This window comes from Pteropus vampyrus, unplaced genomic scaffold, assembly GCF_000151845.1.
Source record: "Pteropus vampyrus isolate Shadow unplaced genomic scaffold, Pvam_2.0 Scaffold32, whole genome shotgun sequence".
Classification (NCBI taxonomy): Eukaryota; Metazoa; Chordata; class Mammalia; order Chiroptera; family Pteropodidae; genus Pteropus; species Pteropus vampyrus.
Window position 1 is genome coordinate 9388361 of NW_011888813.1, and position 17463 is coordinate 9405823.

Consider the following 17463-nt stretch of genomic DNA (forward strand, 5'->3'; position numbering starts at 1 on the left):
TTGCAGTATTTGTGTTTTTTCTTTTTGTCTGGAATTAGTCTGTCATCAGAAGTTTATTTTGTCAGGTTTTTCAAGGACTTAATAATAGTAAGTCTGGCTTTATTGATTCACTTTTGGTGTCATTGTTTTCTATTTCATTAGTTTCTGCTCTTATTTTTAATATACCCATTTAAAAAGTTAATTTATCTTTGTCTTTTTAAATGTATACATTTAAGCTTTAAATTTCTCATGCGCTTATTTTACCGTATATAACAAATTTTGATACATTAATGTTTTCATTATCAGTCTAAGCATCTTTAATTCCATTAAGATCTTCATCTTTGACCCATGAGCTATTTGGAAATATTTTTAATTTATAGTACATAGAGGTTTTGTTTTTGCCTTTTAATCTTTTTTTTTTTTTTTGATATTCTTAATTTTCTTTTTTTTTGATATTCTTAATTTTTTGATATTCTTAATTTTTTTATGGGCAGATAATGTTTGTATGATACATGTTCCTTGAAAATTGTTAAGACTTAAGGTAGTCGACTTCGTACATCTCCCATGTGCATTTTGGAAGAAAGTGGACTAATTGTTGGCTTGAGAATTTTACATTTAGTAGATAAAGCTCTACATACAGTTATGATGTTCAAGTCTTGGCCTTGCTGAGGTCTTGGTCTGCTTGATTTAACAAGTGATTGAAAGTTCTTGAGATCATGCATCTGGATGACAAGTTTATCTTAGTTTTTCTGTATTTCTACCAATTTTTGCTTCATTTATTTTGAGGCTGTTAAACTAGATGTATACGTATTTAAAATGGTTATATTTCCTGATGAATCGAACCTTTTATCTCAATCACTATCACTCTCTATACTAAACTATACTTTCATCTTAAAGTTAGTAATTTCTGATTAATATTGCTGGTTAGTATTTGCCTTGTATTTCTGATTTTCATGTCTTTGTTATCAATCTTCTCTGTTCTTAAGTTTTGGGCATATTTCTTAAATGTCATAAAGCTAGGTTATTGTTCTATGTTTGTCATTTATTGGAGAGTTTAAACCATTCACATTTATTATAATTATTGATGTAATTGACTGGTTTCTGTCATCTTTTTGGTTTGTATTTGCTTGCTTTTGTTTTTCTCTGCTCTTTTGCCTTTTTTTAAAGATTCATTAATTACTATTGTTGATCGCCCAGCTCTACATTTTTTTACTTGTTGAAATTTAAACACTCCACTTCTATATTTTTAGTTATCATTGAAATTTTATCAAGCAGATACAATCAAACACTCCAAAAGTTAATGTTCTGACCCCATTCCCAGACAGTAAATGGACTTTAGGATAACTTAGCACCAGTCTTTACCCTCCTGATTTAAGTTTCTGTTTCATTTTGGTCTTTTTTAAGAATATGTAAATTGGGTACCATTATATTATTTTTCCCAGGCATTGTTTTTTTTTTTTTCAAATATATCTGTGCGTGTTGTTTTTGTTCTCAAATCTCTTGAATGTTTTCTGGGGATCATTAGTTTCCAATATTTTGAAGTATTTTTGAAGTATGTTCTTTGAAAGTTTCTTTAGAACAGATCTGTTGGTGACGAATTTCCCAAGAGTCTGTTTACCTATAAGCATTTTTATTTCTTCTTGATTTTGTGCCGTAGTTTCGCTGGATACTCCTATCTAGGTTAATAATAGCTATTTGCTCTCAGCACATAAAAAATCCATTGTCTTCTGGCTTCCATTGTTATTGAGTGGACCTCTGTCATCCTCATTGTCTGTTGTTCCTTTGTAGGTGATCTGTCCTTTCTCTGGCTGCTTTTAAGATCTTCTCTTTGTTTTTGATGTCCTGCAGTTTCACTATGATGTGTCTAGGCGTGGATTTCCTTTCATTTTTCCTATTTGGTATATGTTGTATAAAATTTTTTAAATATTTTACATCATGAAACATGCTCACCATAGAAAATTTGGAAAAACAAATCACTATAATACCTGCTGATAGATTAGAAAATAATCAAATAGTATAGGAAAATTTAAAATAAAAAGCAGCATTCCTTGTTTTATTCTTCTCCACACTGGTCTTCCCCAGAGGCCACTGCTTTTAAATGTTTATGACTTTCTTTAATTTTCTCCATGTCTGTAATATGCTTATACCACTGTTTCTTAATTCACCAACTATAGATGGTATCTTTTGATTTCTTGCTATGATATATCAGGAGCTAACACACTTTTTCTGTCTCCAAACCCATATAGTAAAATCTCTATTTTTAGTTAATTTATCGATTATTTTTGTAATTTTAAGAAATACAGCTAAATATGTATTTATTATCTAATTAACTATATTTCAGTATGTTTTGATTCCTCAATTTCAGTATATCTTGACTCCCAAAACAATGTTTATGTTCGTCTTTAATTCTTACATACTTTTTCTCAGCCGACCTACTAAATCCTGTCATCTGATAGTAGAATTTACATTTTCTATTTTTCTACTTAAGAATACCAATTGTAGATTGACCTTAAAAGTTGAGAACCAGTAAGCATTTACATTATTAAGACAGCATTTACAATATTAAGACTATATAAATATTATCCATTACAGGGCCAAATTAATACTTTGCTCCACAGTTCTTTGTTTAGGGAGAGGGTACCGGTTTATGGCCTGTTAGGAACCAGGCCGCATGGCAGGAGGTGAATGGCAGGCCAGCGATGGAAGCTTCATCTGCATTTGCATCACTGTCTCAGCTGCACCTCAGATCATCAAGCATTAGATTCTTGTAAGAGCACCGGTCCCTGGTGCCAAAAAGGTTGGGGACTGCTGATTTAGGGATTCCCTAGAGTTACTTATTTTTTCCTCTCTTGTACAGTTTTTTTGTTTTCCTTGAGTTTTTACTCATTTTCCTCCCCTTCATCCATTGCTCGTGTTATAGCCTAAAAGTCTGTCATTTTATACCGTTAAATCTTTGGGTTCCCTTTTTTTCTTGGGTACCTCCCTCCTAGTGCTTCTGTCCTCTTTTGCGTATCTGACTAGTTGCTTCCTAGGTCTGCTTCAAGGTTGTCATCCCAGGACTTATTTCTCCTCTGAGTTTGCTCTGTATTCCTGGATCCCACTCTGTCTTCTCAGAATGTTCTTCTATTTAGTCACCACAACATGAAGAAACGAAAAAGGTATGGGAGGTAAATTTTCTGAGTGCTTAGAGATTTAAGAATATCCTTGTACTAGATTGATATTTTGGCTAGGTACAGAATTCTAAGTTGAAATTATTTTTCTCAGAACTTTGAAGGCATGACTTTATTATTTTGAGGCTTCTGTGTTTATGCTGGGAAGTTGGTTGCTCATCCTTATTCCACAGTTCTTTGAATAACTGGGGTTTTTTCCTCTAGAATTTTAGGATTTTCTCTGTGTTTATCGTGTCTGAAATTTACTTTGATAAATCTAGGTTCTAGTCACTCACTTTCTGGGTTGGATACCTTATGTACCCTTTCAATTTGAAAATCCATGCTTCAGGGAAATTTTCGTAACATTATTTCTTTAAAAAAATTGTTCTTTGTTTTCATTGTTCTATTTTAGAAATTTCTCTTAGATGATAAACTTCCTGCTTTGATGTTTTTATCTCTTTCCTCATTTTGGACTCGATATTGGCCTACAGTGGAATATTTTCTTGACATTATTTTCAATCCCTTTTTATTCTGATATAGGCACGCATATTTTAAATTTTTCGTTCTTGTTCTCTTTTTCATAGTATCTTTTATTTTTGGATACAGTAGTATCATTTCAGATTTGTCTGAAAAAACAGGATTTTTTTAAAGAATTCTCTTTTCAGAGTCTATTTTTGTTTGCTTTCTTTTGAACTTTGCCGCTCTTTATAACAGTCTCTGCAGACTCATGGTTCCTAGTTTAAGAAAAGGTGGTACAAAGTCTTACCTAGAGTTGTGGTGTGGACTAAGCTTTACTGTGGGCAGGTTTTGTTTTAAATAAAGCAGATGAGAAGCTGCAGTTGGCCTTGAAATTGCAGAAGAATTTCCCTGGGAATGCTTATAAACTCCCACTAGCCATCTAGATTCCCCCTCAGGTAATTCTGAGTTTCTTTAGGAAAAAAACCCTCTTTTAAGAATTAAAAAATTTTATCTCGTCAATGTCTGTGGCTGTACCATTTGTAAACCTCGTTTTGTTTCACGCCCTTCATAGTCTTTGCTCATTGCTCCAGCCTCTACCAGTTGGATTCCCTATGTTGATTTCGTCAAGATTAAATCTCGGCACTGTCAACTTTCAAATTTCTATCTCTAGCTAGGACCTTGCCCCTGAATTCCTAATTCCTATACAACTGTTTATTCTACATTTCTTCATGGATATATAATCATTTAAAACTTGTCTGAAACCTAACCCCTAACAATGTTTTTGTCTGATCTGTTCTTCCTGCTGTCTTCCTTATTTTAGTTAATGGCAGCTTTTCCTTTCTGGTAGCTCAGGCCAGAACATGGTGCTATTCTTCTTTCTTTCAAACTTAGAGACATCCTTCCTTTTCTCTCTCCTTCCTTCCCTCTTTTCCTCTCCTTTTACCTCCCTCCAGTCTTCCAAACCTTTAGTAGATCCTGTCAGCTACTACCTTAAGAATACATTAAAATTCACTCATCCCTCATCATCACCTTTACCATCCTAGCCTTAAATTATCATCCATGACTTGCTTTGATTTTTTGGAATAGCGTTCTGACTAGTTGTCTGCTTTCGAACTTGTCCTCCTGCAGTCTGTTTCACATAGCAGCAGAGTGATCCGTTTAAACTGTAAATTAGATCACGCCACTCTGCTCAGAACCCTAGGGGTAGCTCCCTATGACCCTGATCTTGTTGCCTACCACCCTCTCCCTCCTTCCACTTTGTTCTCCTTGCCGTTTCCTAGACATACCTGGTATGTTTGTCTTTCAGAGCATTAAAAGAAGAGCATGTTCGAGATGCTTTTGCCTTCTCCCTGAAGTGTTTTTTTCCAGGTATCCACACGTAGTTTGTTCAGAAGTCGTCTCTGCGAGGCCTTCCCCAGCCCCCCGGCCCCGCACTCCCTAACCCGCTTTTCTAAACGATTAGTTTTCTCCACAGCACTATTACCATCTAATGTGTGTTTTATATTTTTATATTTAGATATTTTTATCCAGACTCAGGACTTTGTGTATCATCAACATAAAATATGTTATATTTTAACAAATATTTTGCTTGTTTCTGAGGTCCATCTCCTTCTCCTCTGCACGAGAATGTAAGCTCTCTGACCAGGGATTTGCGTGTGCGTGTTCACTGCTTTTATTGAGTGCTCAGAACAGTGCCTGTCATATAACAGAAGCTCAGTAAATGTATTTGACTTGGAGTTTTCTCAGGGTCTCATTTGAGGCTTTTCTGCTCTTCCTCACAGCCCGTATTTGTCTGTATATTTTCTGTTTTGCAGAAGTTGTTAAATCCTGTGATCTCCACATTTGTGACCATATAATTTTTTGTATAGTAAAATCATTTTTTAGTGTGCACACTCAATATACATATTTTATGTACATACACACATGCTATTATTGGCGTATATGTTAGAACGTGTAAAAATAGAACTCTTGAGGAGGAGATAATAAATCTACAATAGGATTTTTGATACTTCTTATACCTCAGTGGATAATCTTAGAAACCTAATTTGGCATCCACTGCTGTGTGTAAAGATTTATGCCCTTTTTAAGTTTTTTAGTTCTTTTTTATGGACTCTCCAGAAGGAGAGACTTTAAGTGCATATATATTCAATGGACTGGAAGCACTAGGAAAAGTCTTAGTAAGAGGAGTTTTTATGTTCAGAGAAAACAAGGAAAGTACCTCCTTCGTTCTGCCCATTGTCTTCCTCACAGGTAAGCAATGAAAACAATTTGTCTTATCTGTAGTCGTCTTGGCATTTTTTCATATGTATATACATGTGTACCTTTCTCTATAAAGTAGAATTATATGTACTTTTATATGCATGCACACATATGTATGTGTAAAATAGGAATTACACCACATGAGTTTCTCTGACGTGTTTTATTCTGCTTAATTATTACGGAGAGAAGTATAACAACATAGTGATGATGAGTATATGGACTCAGGGAGCCTGACTGACTGTTCATCCAGGCTCTGCCACTTACTAGCTGACATTAACTTTTCTGTGTTCTAGTTTCCTTAAAATATGTAAACTTCCTCTGCTGATGGATTTTTACATTGGAATCTATGGAAGGATCTTTATTTTTCATTCTAGAGTTAAGCTGGACACAATGGGTGATAACAGGAAAGCTTCAGATGGGTTCTTTTTAGGCACCTTGTTTTCTTTATGACTCATCCTCTGCTTTCTTGCTTTTCTCATTGAAGTTGTGTTTGCTACCCTCTTGCGAACCAGCTGGTTTGCTGGTGGAGTTTGGCTGTGGATGTCCTGCTCTCCCTAATGTCATGTGTCAACTGGTTTTCTTAAAAAATTCTGTGTGAAACCAGAGCCTTGTAAATTTTGAAAATTGTTTTTTATCTTTTGAAGAATTAGATTAATTTACAGCTGCAGTAGAGAAATGAATAAAGATTGTTATATAAATTTAAGCACTTTTTTGATATTCTGTTATTGTGGGCAACATCTATTTAACTGGGAAATCAAAGGCTACAGTTCTTTATAAGAATTATTTTGGAGAGACTGTGGGGAGTCGTGTCTACCATCCCGCACAACTTACTTCTTGCTTGGCAAGTAAACCAAAATAACAACGACCTTTCTCAAACTAAAGCCGTCAAAAGACATTCCGTGTTCATGGATCAGAAGACTGCTCTGACTTGGTGATACTCTCAAATTGGTCTGTGAATTTAACTCAGTCTGTTAAAATCGCTGCTAACATTTCCTAAAATTCATATGGAAATGAAGACCTAGAATAGCCAGAACTATTGAAAATTAATAAAGTTGGAGGACTTAACATTTCCCAATTTGAAAACTTAATACCGAATTATAGTAATCAAACTGGCACTCGCATAAGGTTATAATACAGATCAATGGAATAAAATTGAGAGTCTAGAAATGAACCAATACATTTATGATTAGTGGATTTTCAGCAAGTATGCCAAGACAGTTCAGTGAGGAAAAAATAGTCTTTTCAACAAATAGTGGTGGACAACTGGATATCCACTTGCAAAAGAATTAAGTTGGATCTCTGCCTTATACCATATATAAATATTCACTCAAAATGGATCCAGACCTAAATGTAAGAGTTAAAATTATACAGAACCCTTAGGAGAAAAAATAGGTTTAAGTGAGCTTGGTCTAAACAGGCAGTGGTTTCTTAGATGGCACCAAAAGCACAAGCACCGAAGAAACATTAGGTTAGTTAGACTTAATATCACAAGTTTAAAACTTTTGTGTTTCAAAGGATGCTGTGAAGAAAATGAAAAGACAGCTTCACAGAATGGGAGAAAATCATATCTAATGATACTCTAGTTATCAAACCAAGGCCAAGTCCTCATTTCCCTTATTTTTGAATTTCTACCATATCATGTGAGTGCAGTCGCATTTCATTATTACCACATACATCTTTAAAGACATTTGTCTGACCATGGGTCTAATTACCCTCCCTGCCCTCTCCCTACAAAGGAAATGTTAGGTATTGTCTTATATTATTTTTAAGGAGAAATGAAACTGAAGATATGAAGATACTAATTAAGACAATTTAAATAATCTGAAGCTTAAAAGTTATGGTTTAATAGATGAAGGGACAAAAGTGTACTAAATTGACATCATATTCTGGCATGAAGTTAATGTTAGTACATTGCTTAATTTAGGCTTCAGATCTTAAATGCTACTTGTCATGAGGTAAATAATAGAAAATTCTTTGTGTGTCACATGTCTGCTTTCAGCCAATCAGAAGACATTTCTTTTGTATGTAATAATAGGGCTTATTGTTTGGAGAGGAGCTATAAGTAGGACTTTACTGAGTTTTGACTCCAGAAATGTACAACCCTGTCTTTTTAATTACAGGTTTTAAAATGTTATTCACTCTTAATATTTCTTAAAAGTAACAGCCTTAATTGGTACCTTTACTTTTGATGACACTATTTAATGGGCTGTGAAAGAAAAATTACCAATATTAAGAAGGAGAGAGAATTTTATGAAAATGTCTTCAAGGTTTCCATCACCATCTTTACCGATTTTCTTCTCACCTGGGCCAGTTGACTTAGGTTCTGTAACAAGTTCCTCTTGTTCACTGAATGAGCTAGACAATATTTCCCATCTTTTAAGGAAAATATCAGCTGATATCAATGAAATTAAAGGAATGAAAGCAGCAATTTTGACAACGGAGGCAAATCTTTTTGATCTAAATGTTAGAGTGTCACAGAATGAAGCAAAAATTTCATCTTTAGAGGTTAAAATGAATGAATATTCATCATTAACAACTGAATGCAACAGCGAGTTCGAAGATCAAGAGGAGTTAGATTTGGAATCACAGTCAAGGACTACTGGTATAAAAATAGTTGGCTTCCTTAGAAACATTGAGAAAGGTAAATTCTTACCACGATGTCTTCTAGACTCCCCCATGGGTCTGTATCTTTTCATGTAAGTTGACTAATTCTCATACAGAGGCAGAAAGTCACAAAGAGCTTGAATTTTTCATGGATTTTTAATGACAAAATTGCACTCTATGATTTAACTTCAAAGCCTGGAACTTATCAGAATTCCATCCTCTATAGTGGATCTCTCTAAAATAATGTGTTGATAATTTTTGATATGTGAGAAAATGGTCCTTTTCACATATCCCTTGTGAAATTATTTTAAAATGTGTAATTCATTGTTCACTGGTTATGAGACCTGTTGTATTTGAATTGGAAGAACGTTTTTCTTGTAACCTAATACATGTCAGTTTGTCAAGCTGTTCTACAGGAGTATCAGACCAGATGACATCTGTTTCATTTCTAGGTTGGCTCCTTGGAATTTATTGTGTTTTTACCATGATAATGTTGGAGGGAATTAACCTTTTTTTTGGCACACCATTAAAAAGTTAATGTAATGTAACAATTTTAAAAGAAAATAGCTGATAAAATTTTCAACTGAGTGTAGTTTTTAAAATTAAAAAAAATCTTTTTAATTCAACATGGTAGTTGGCAAGCAGTTGGTAATTTCTGTGTTTGCGCCCGAGTGAGCAAAGGCTGTCTTTGTGTAACCGCCGGTTATAGATACACTAAAAGTTAGCACGCAAGCATCTAATTAATATTTCAGTATTTGCAGCCCTGTCAGTCACATCCCTTGATACATTGTACTGTAACACTTAAGTCTACAAGTGAGTACCTAACATGTGCTGGGCAATGGGCAGGAGAGGTTTGGAGAATTGTAGCATCCTCTCATCCCTCAGAGTGCTTACCTTCAAATTGAAGATAGAGAAACTCAGTTCTTTGTCAGTGCTTTGTTTTGCAGTGTAATTATGAGGAAATTATGAACCAGTTTAAGAGGTAGTAAATACTCTAGCTGAGCATCTTGTTTTCATGTTTTGGTAGGATCTGGACTGGAGTTGAGTGTAGTACTTGTTCATTGTTCTCTTTGTATCCATCCAGGCCATTAGTTTGTCTTTTGGGAACTCTAACCAGATAACTGGAGTGTTTTGGTTTGCAATTCCAGGGGTGGGGGAGGTGAATTATAATTGTGAACCCAGGTGATGGAGGGAGATGAGCTACTTCGGTTGATCTTGCAGTTGGCTGTCTGTCGCCTGTTTCCCATAGTGCAAGCTGTGGGTCAGCGTAGCAACTCCCCCTGGCTTTCTCACCCTTTTACCTTTATCTCCAATCCAGGAAAACCGGCCTCCAGAGGGAGAACCAGGAATATTCTACTTTACAATTTTTAGTTTTGACCCTGAGTACAGGTTTTTTGTCTTAGAGATCAAAGGTGTATAAATATTGTTAAATTGTATTGTTGAAGCTTTAATTTATTTTTAAGACTTCAAGAACCCAGGAAGATTATTTTGAGCTTAATTTCTGGGAAACAGGTATGCTGGTATTGTCTTTTAAGCTTAGTAAAGTTTTAAAATTTATATTCTAGGAACTCAACAGAGGCAATTATTATCCCGACTGCAAATTGATCCAGTAATGGCAGAAACCCTGCAGATGAGTCAAGGTCAGTAATAACCTTAAGTTTGCAATGTAATCTAGCGTTTTTCAGTTGCTATTTCCATTCCTTATACCTCATTTAATATATTTTGTATCTCTTAGAGCCTACCCTGAGATGCTGTATTTAGATCTGTAAAGATATTTTAGGGCCTGGAGACAAGATCTACAGTATTTTCATTTTATATGATGTTTGTATTTTTGGCCTCATTGAAGAACTTTGTTCCTTTGTTGCCATTTCACCCGGGCCCCTGGAATCTGTTGGCTGCTCGCCCCTCTGCTCTAGAAATGACCTGAGTTCCTACCCTACACGCCTCTCCACCCAGCTTTTGCCCTGAGCTCCTTCATTGTCCTCTAGCCTGTTCAACCTTGTCCTCACTTTTGATACTAGAACTTGTTGCATATCCAGTTATTTCAAATATCTTCAGTATGGAGGTAGAGGAATAGGTGCAGTAAGGATCAGAAACGAAGATCCTTAGAGGCACTGTAACTTAATTATTTACCAGTCTCCCCCGCCCCCAACACACACAGGCACACTACCATGGCTACTTCTGGACTGGGGCTGGTGCTTTACTTATTTCTGTGTTTTCAGTGCCCAGCCTCTGTGAGATGCATGTGCATTTCCTGATAAATGTCTGCTGAGCAAACGAAGGAGGAGCCATTGAATACATACAATCTTAAATTTAAACTTTGTTTTTCCTCCTGCTTCCTTCTGTGTCCCCTAAACCTGCGTGTTATTGGAAGCTCTGGTCCCTTGACCCCTCCTTGTTGGCTCCTAACTGAATTTTCTTCCCCTTGGTCAGGACTCCACAGTCAGTAACTGTATTCCCTGACCCTTCCACAGCCTTCTGTCTTATCATCCCTGAGGGTTACCTTCCTCCCAGGTGCCAGGTCCTGCCCAGCTGACAAACGTTCTGTTTCTGTCAAACTCTCATAGCTGTACTCTGCCTGTCTTCAGGCTGCTGCTTTCTACCTATAAAAGTGTTCAGATATTCTGCATTCTTGATTTTGCCCTTTCACCTCCCAACATCCCATCCTGCTTTCCACATAAGGGTATTTTCTTGCAGATTGTTTGGAAACTAAGGTCTGAGTATATTGTATCTGCTTCAGCAGCTCTTGTACATTTTTATTTCCTTCAGTTTTTATTTTTATCTATGGTACACATGCAGTTTGAAGCATCAGGTGGTTTTACAAGGCTTGTGAATGACCAAATTTTTTGCTTACCTCTTATGTTTTTATTTCTGAGAGCCCTTATATTTGTGCATGTCCCTCCCCCCGCCTCTTTTTTTTAACATAAGGGTTTTGTTTCATGTATACAATATTTTCTCTTATTTCTCTGAAGATATTAAAATTTTAGATGTTTTTTTCCCCCTTCTTCTTTGGTCTTTAAGTTATTTTGATCACTGTTTTTCATGACAGATTTTTCTCAGATGGTTGGGGATCCTTGGTTGTCTTACATTTAAGAATGGGGCACTTAAAAAGCTGATCGGCATTCTGGGTTCGTTCGTTGGGTGGGGTGGGGGCTTTTGACTTCACATTCAGGTGTAATAGACTGCAGTGGAGAGTGATTTGTCTGTCTTGTCTGGTTTCGGTGCCCTGGCGTCAGGGTCTTAGGCCTTTCCTCTTAGGCTGGTCAGCTTCTCCAAAGGAAGGTCTTTCAAAGCAGGTAATGAATTGGCTGCCACGGTTCTGGGAGCTAAGTGGGGAGTGGGGACAAGGGAAGGCACCTCAATAATTACTGCATCATGTTTAACACCCCCTCCCTGTTTTCAGAATGGCGCTTCTTTCAGCGTGGCCAGCTTCCCTTGATCCAGAGGCCCTCTTGTTTTTACCTTTCAAGAGTCTATAACTCTGCTTTCTACATGGGAGAAAATGGTCAAAAGTTATCAGGAAATCTTAACTACTCTAAAATTTTTCGGTAGTACATATTTAGTATATTTTGTTGTAGACCTTTTTTCAGAGACCATGATACTTCATCCATAAGCCTCTCCAACAGTGACCAATGGGAAGGTGCATATCCAGTTACTCCGCATATCTTCAGTGTAGTGGTAGGGGAGTAGGTGCAGTAAGGATCAGAAACGAAGAGAACAGCTTAGGAAGAACAAACCACGTCTGCAGTGGACACTCCAATTCACGTTTGTTTTGCCCTGTCTTCCCCTCACTCCTTCCCAAAGTCCCATGTGCTGCCAGTTTCTCAACCTTTGGAGAATCTTGGGATCCACATTGGATTGCTTCATAATTGGTTTAAGACTCAGCTTTTGTAGATCTGCTGTTTTCCACTCTGAAAATGTGGTTGTCTCTCCTTTTACAATTATTTTCCTTGTGAGTTTGTGTGGTTTTGTTTTTTTGTTTGTTTTTTTGTATTTAAACCTTTATTGATGTTTTAGTGGGGTTTCCAGAGGAAATGAAGTACGTGCATTCAGCCTGCATTTTTCATCCAGAAGATGTTACTGTTTCATCTGTCTGGTTCTACTTGACCCAGCTGCTATCGCTAATCTTGCAGAGGTGGCCAGTGGCTTGTGTGGATGTGGAGCTGTTTTCAGTGCGCACTTTTCTAAACCAGTTTGTGACACTTGAATTCCCATGTTTTCTTCAATCTCTGAGTCTTTGGCTCTCACAGACTTCACTATCTATTTCTCTTCTAACTCCTTTTCATTCTTCTTTACCAATCTCTCTCTTCTGTTAACTTGACCCTGTGTCCCGCCCTCAGCATTATTTTCATCTCTTCTGGATTATCCCAAGGTGCATACTAGTAGAACTGCTTTGCTTCAGAATTGTGCAGGGTGGTGGGAAGGAGTGCCCAGCCCTCGGACTGAATTCTGAACTTTACCTTTGCTAGCCATGAGACCTCAGAGCCAGAGTCGCTTAAGAACTTGGAGTTGCAAAGTGGTCATCTATGACATGAGGATTCAGTGAGAAGATCGCAGCACTGAATATGTACAATTAATTAAACATTCTTATTTCACCTTCAGTTTCGACTGTTTCTTATTTGTCTTCCCTTCATAATGATCAGATTTGAATTCTCAACTTCCTGAATATCCGAGAGCCCCACAAAAACTTCATACAAAATAAATTTAAAATTGAGATTTATCTTTGCCTCCTTTTAAGTCAGCTTTTTCTCCTGTTCTGTTTCCTGAGTCACGTTTCTCCTCCTCCAGTTCTACATTCATCTTTACCATCTCTGCTGCCCTCGCAGGGGAAGGCAGGGATACTTCCCTTCTGGGACGGTGGCCGAGATGCCAGTGCTGTGAATTGGTAGTGCTGATGGGAGGATGCAGTGGTTTTTCTCCCTCTTACCTGTGTTAGAACAGGAAAAAAAGGTGAGAATCTTTTCACTGAGACTCTCACATTTCTCCTGGGCAATAGCTTCCTAGCTGAGGTCTAGGACTCCAGGCCATTCTTAACACTAACTCTTTTTATAAAAACCAGTGTAATCATACTACTTCCCTACTTTGAAACCGCTCTTGATTCCTTATTACTAGAACAGAATCCAAACTCAGGGGGACACAAGATTCTTTATGCCTCAGCCTTCCTTTCCTTTCAGCTACTCAGCCCACCACACGTAACCTTGCGGCCACACGCCTCCCAGTGTGTCTCAGATGCTTGTGCCTTCTGGAAGCCCCGCCTCTTGCCATGTGATTTCCTCTCCCTGAAAAGCTCTATTCTCCGGCTCGCTCTCCCTCTCCTAGTTTATTCCTGCGTTCCTTTAATACCTGCTTCAGTTAAATACTTGCTTCAGTTGTTCATCCTCTATGAGCTTTTCCTTTCCCGGCTGGAGTAGGTTGCTTTGTAGTCCCCCAACACCTTGTCTGTACCCCTTTTGGGGCATACTGTTCTGAAATTGTGTAGACATCTGTTTTCCTATTTTTTCTTTGTGTACCTAGCTAGCGCAATACTCTCAAGTGTTCGTTTTTTTTTTTCTTTTTTTTTTTTAATGAACGTGAATGAATATCCTGTGAATTTTGGTCTCTGTTATTTGCCTGTTACCTTTTAGAGAAGTGGCACTCATTAACATTAATTGGTTGTTTGCATATTGATAGGTCAGCCATCTGCATTTTGGGCTTCAGGTCTTGATATGTTTTATAAAGTAATTGGGCCTAAGAAGCATATTACAGATATGTGAGCTGTAGTTATTTGCATTGAAGGTCAATATTTTCCTTGCTGTGTTTTTTTAAAAGCCCATTCATCTTAAAATTCCCTCTCAAAGTAGTCTTATTTACAGTCAGGCAGAAATTATGACAGTTGAATTCCTTTCATCAGGACGTGTTCATTTCTGTAAATGGTACTGTGCAAAGTGAACATAACAGATTTAAACAGTCTTTGTATAGTAATTCTAAGGAACATGAGGAATCTTTATTCTCCATGTTTTTGGAAAATATCATTGTAACTAAAATGAGTTTATATAGTACCTCATTAGATGCCTCCTGCAAGAACCTGTCTGTACCATAGGCGAGGACTGCTCGTTAGATTCCCTTGGTTACTTGCCGGCTGAGGAAAGGAGCATTGGAGACGATGTTTGCAAAGCCTGAGTAGAACCATTGTGATTTTCCTTTGAAAATAATTACAAGTAGATAAAAGATTGACATTCTTCTCACATGTATGATGTTGGGAATGCAAGATATATTCAAAAGTAAACATTTGTGGCCAATTTTTTTGGCTCAGATTACTATGACATGGAATCCATGGTCCATGCAGACACAAGATCATTTATTCTGAAGAAGCCAAAGCTGTCTGAGGAAGTAGTAGTGACACCAAACCAAGAGGCGGGGATGAAGACTGCAGATACCCTTCGGGTACTTTCAGGACACCTTATGCAGACACGGTAGATGGTTTCTTTTTCTTGCGTAGCTAATTTGTGTTGATTAGATAGTGCAGGTTAACCGTTAGTTCCCAGCTTCCCTCCTCCCCGCCCCCAGCCCTCAGTATAGAGCGCTTTTATAGATTTAGTAGTTAGGCCATGTATCGTAAGCCAAATTCCGTTTTCAGAAATTCCAGTTCATCTTTCTTGTTCAGAAATCCATTATCCTACAAATAAATCAGTGTATGATTTAGCTCTGTTAGTAAGATTCTTTATGAGCATCCAGGGAATGAAAATTTAAAAGCCAGGTGATCAAAGTCAGGAAATCTCTCCAAAGAGAGCCAGTTGGGTTGATTCTTCCCTTAGAAAATTAAATGTTCTAAGAAACATATAGATAATAAAACTAGTGTAAATGTAGAACTGCTGGCTATTGTGTTCTGAGCATAGATGCTGATTTTTCAGTTTATTTCCATGTGACCCTTGAGGATCAAATGGACAGGGGGAGTTCAGGGTTGAGGAGAGATTGTCCTTAGTGCAGCCTGGAGAGTCGCTGGTGACCCTGCCACAGTGATTGGCCATGGCCATTGTGTCGTAGCAGGAATCCACTAGCACTGTGCCTGGAAGTCCTACAGTCTTTTTTTCCCCCCCACTGAAGAAATCACAAAGCAAATAAGGGAGTGACAGTTGGAAGAGCACATTAGGAGGCGCAGCTTTTTGTGTTTGTTTCCCTAATTCTATGGTATTTTCTATCTATCTGGCAGAGATCTTGTACAACCAGATAAACCTGCAAGTCCCAAGTTTATAGTGACGCTGGATGGTGTTCCCAGCCCCCCAGGATACATGTCAGATCAAGAGGAGGACATGTGCTTTGAAGGAATGAAACCTGTAAACCAAACTGCAGCCTCAAACAAGGGACTCAGAGGTCTCCTCCACCCACAGCAGTTGCAGTTGATGAGCAGGCAGCTTGATGACCCAGATGGTAGCTTTTCCAATGGTGTGTTGAGAGCTCAGATTTTCCCTCTCAGAGTGCTGTCATTGTGAAGGAACTCTTTGACATGTTTCTCTACCTTGAATGAATATTGGTTGTTGGCCTTTTACTTTTTATTCAGTAGCCTTTTTTCTTTTTTCAGACAAAACAGCTAGTTAGATTTGAGAATGTTTCTCCTGTGTATGTTGTGTAGGTTGGCTATTATTCCAGTGGTAAAATAGTGTTCAGCCATGGAAGCCAAAAAATTAATTATGCTTGTTAAAGGATGAACCATCATTCTCGATTCTGTTTACCTTTAAAAAAAAAAACTATAGTTTTTACTTTCCCCTTGTACCAGCAGTAGTCTCTCTTCTAGTTAACTTGACAGAAAAACGAATTTGGATTTTGATTCTGTTTCTACCTCAATGAAATTCCCGTGAGAGGAGTTTCTCACCTAATCTGTCAAAATACTTCATGAAATTCAAGTTCAGAAAAGACCTTATGTTTAAATTAATCACATCGAAGCATAGTATTTAGAAGTGAGATGTAGTTGGTTCAGATCGTGGCACGTTTTAGGCCGATGAACCAGGTCATTCATGTGGCTGCTTCTCTTGCTGGACACCGGCGGCAGGTGCAGCACTGCTGACCACTTTTATTCGTGATAGAGAATATGTTCTTCATGCTTTCTAAATTTTTTAGAAACAGCTTCATTGGTAGGAGAGACAATTATTGAATCTAAAAATGAACCGTATAAAGCAAACACAAAATTGGGTTTTGAAATTTTTCCAAAAAAATCCTCTTCTTGGCAGAGATATGAAAATGTATTAAGTATCTTTTTTGGTAGCTGAAAATGTAGTAGCCCTTAGGGGGAGATCATGAGTGAGTGAAGAACTGAATGCTTTTTCTGCTGAGTCAGTCATGTGTCATTAATGGTTTTGATTCCTGTAGGGAGTTGAAAATTTGACCCTATTGAAAGGCAGAAAAAATTTTAAATGGTAAAGTGTAAGAACTGCAACAGGCAGTGCAGATTTCTCAACCTTGTATATTTCATCTAAAATAAGAGAAGATTCTGGTGATTTACTACTTTGGTTTTCAGTTTGGTAACTTGAGCGTGTGTGTGTGAGGGTCTCGTTTCATTTAAATGTAGATGTTTATGTTAGGTTTATTGGTATATATGCTGCAGCAGTGACACTCTTAACATGTTAGTAAAACTTGCCTAGGTTATGCAAGTGCTGTGGCCATTATGGAGACAGCTGGGATCAGTGGTGAGCCTCCTTCCCCATTGCTTTGATCTGGGAGACTCAATATTTCACTGATGCTTGAGGATCAAGGTGGGTAGTAAAACCTGAGTGATGCTGGAGAGACTCCTGTATAAGTCACCAAGAGACCCTGGTCTGTCTTGCTTTCCACGCCCAAGCAGGAAGTTTGAAACTTTGTAATTGTTTTTGGTGGCTTTGTCCAGTGTTTCAAGGATGCTAGCAACAGCTGTTTTAAGCCATTCCCACTAGCCATTATATGGCAGTGCAGATTTTATAACTTGCAGTACAAAGTGAATTTGCCTCTTAAAATGTAGACAGGAAAAGTATTAACAGCTTATTATGAAGTAAATGTTAGGGAA

General features: G+C 37.5%; 1 protein-coding gene across 8 annotated transcripts in view; it reads left to right on the top strand.

Moving 5' to 3' along the window:
- Nucleotides 1-17463, top strand: part of ZC3H14 (zinc finger CCCH-type containing 14) — a 36855-nt gene that overhangs the window by 11112 nt on the left and 8280 nt on the right. For 4 of the 8 annotated variants that reach the window (XM_011357125.2, XM_011357124.2, XM_023528841.1 and 1 more), the window contains 3 exons: nt 10016-10090; nt 14743-14902; nt 15640-15872. In XM_011357125.2, coding sequence (XP_011355427.1) covers nt 10016-10090; nt 14743-14902; nt 15640-15872 — 468 coding nt within the window. The remainder of the gene's footprint in view (nt 1-10015; nt 10091-14742; nt 14903-15639; nt 15873-17463) is intronic. The other 4 variants (XM_011357126.2, XM_011357127.2, XM_023528845.1 and 1 more) reach the window with 1 other exon arrangement.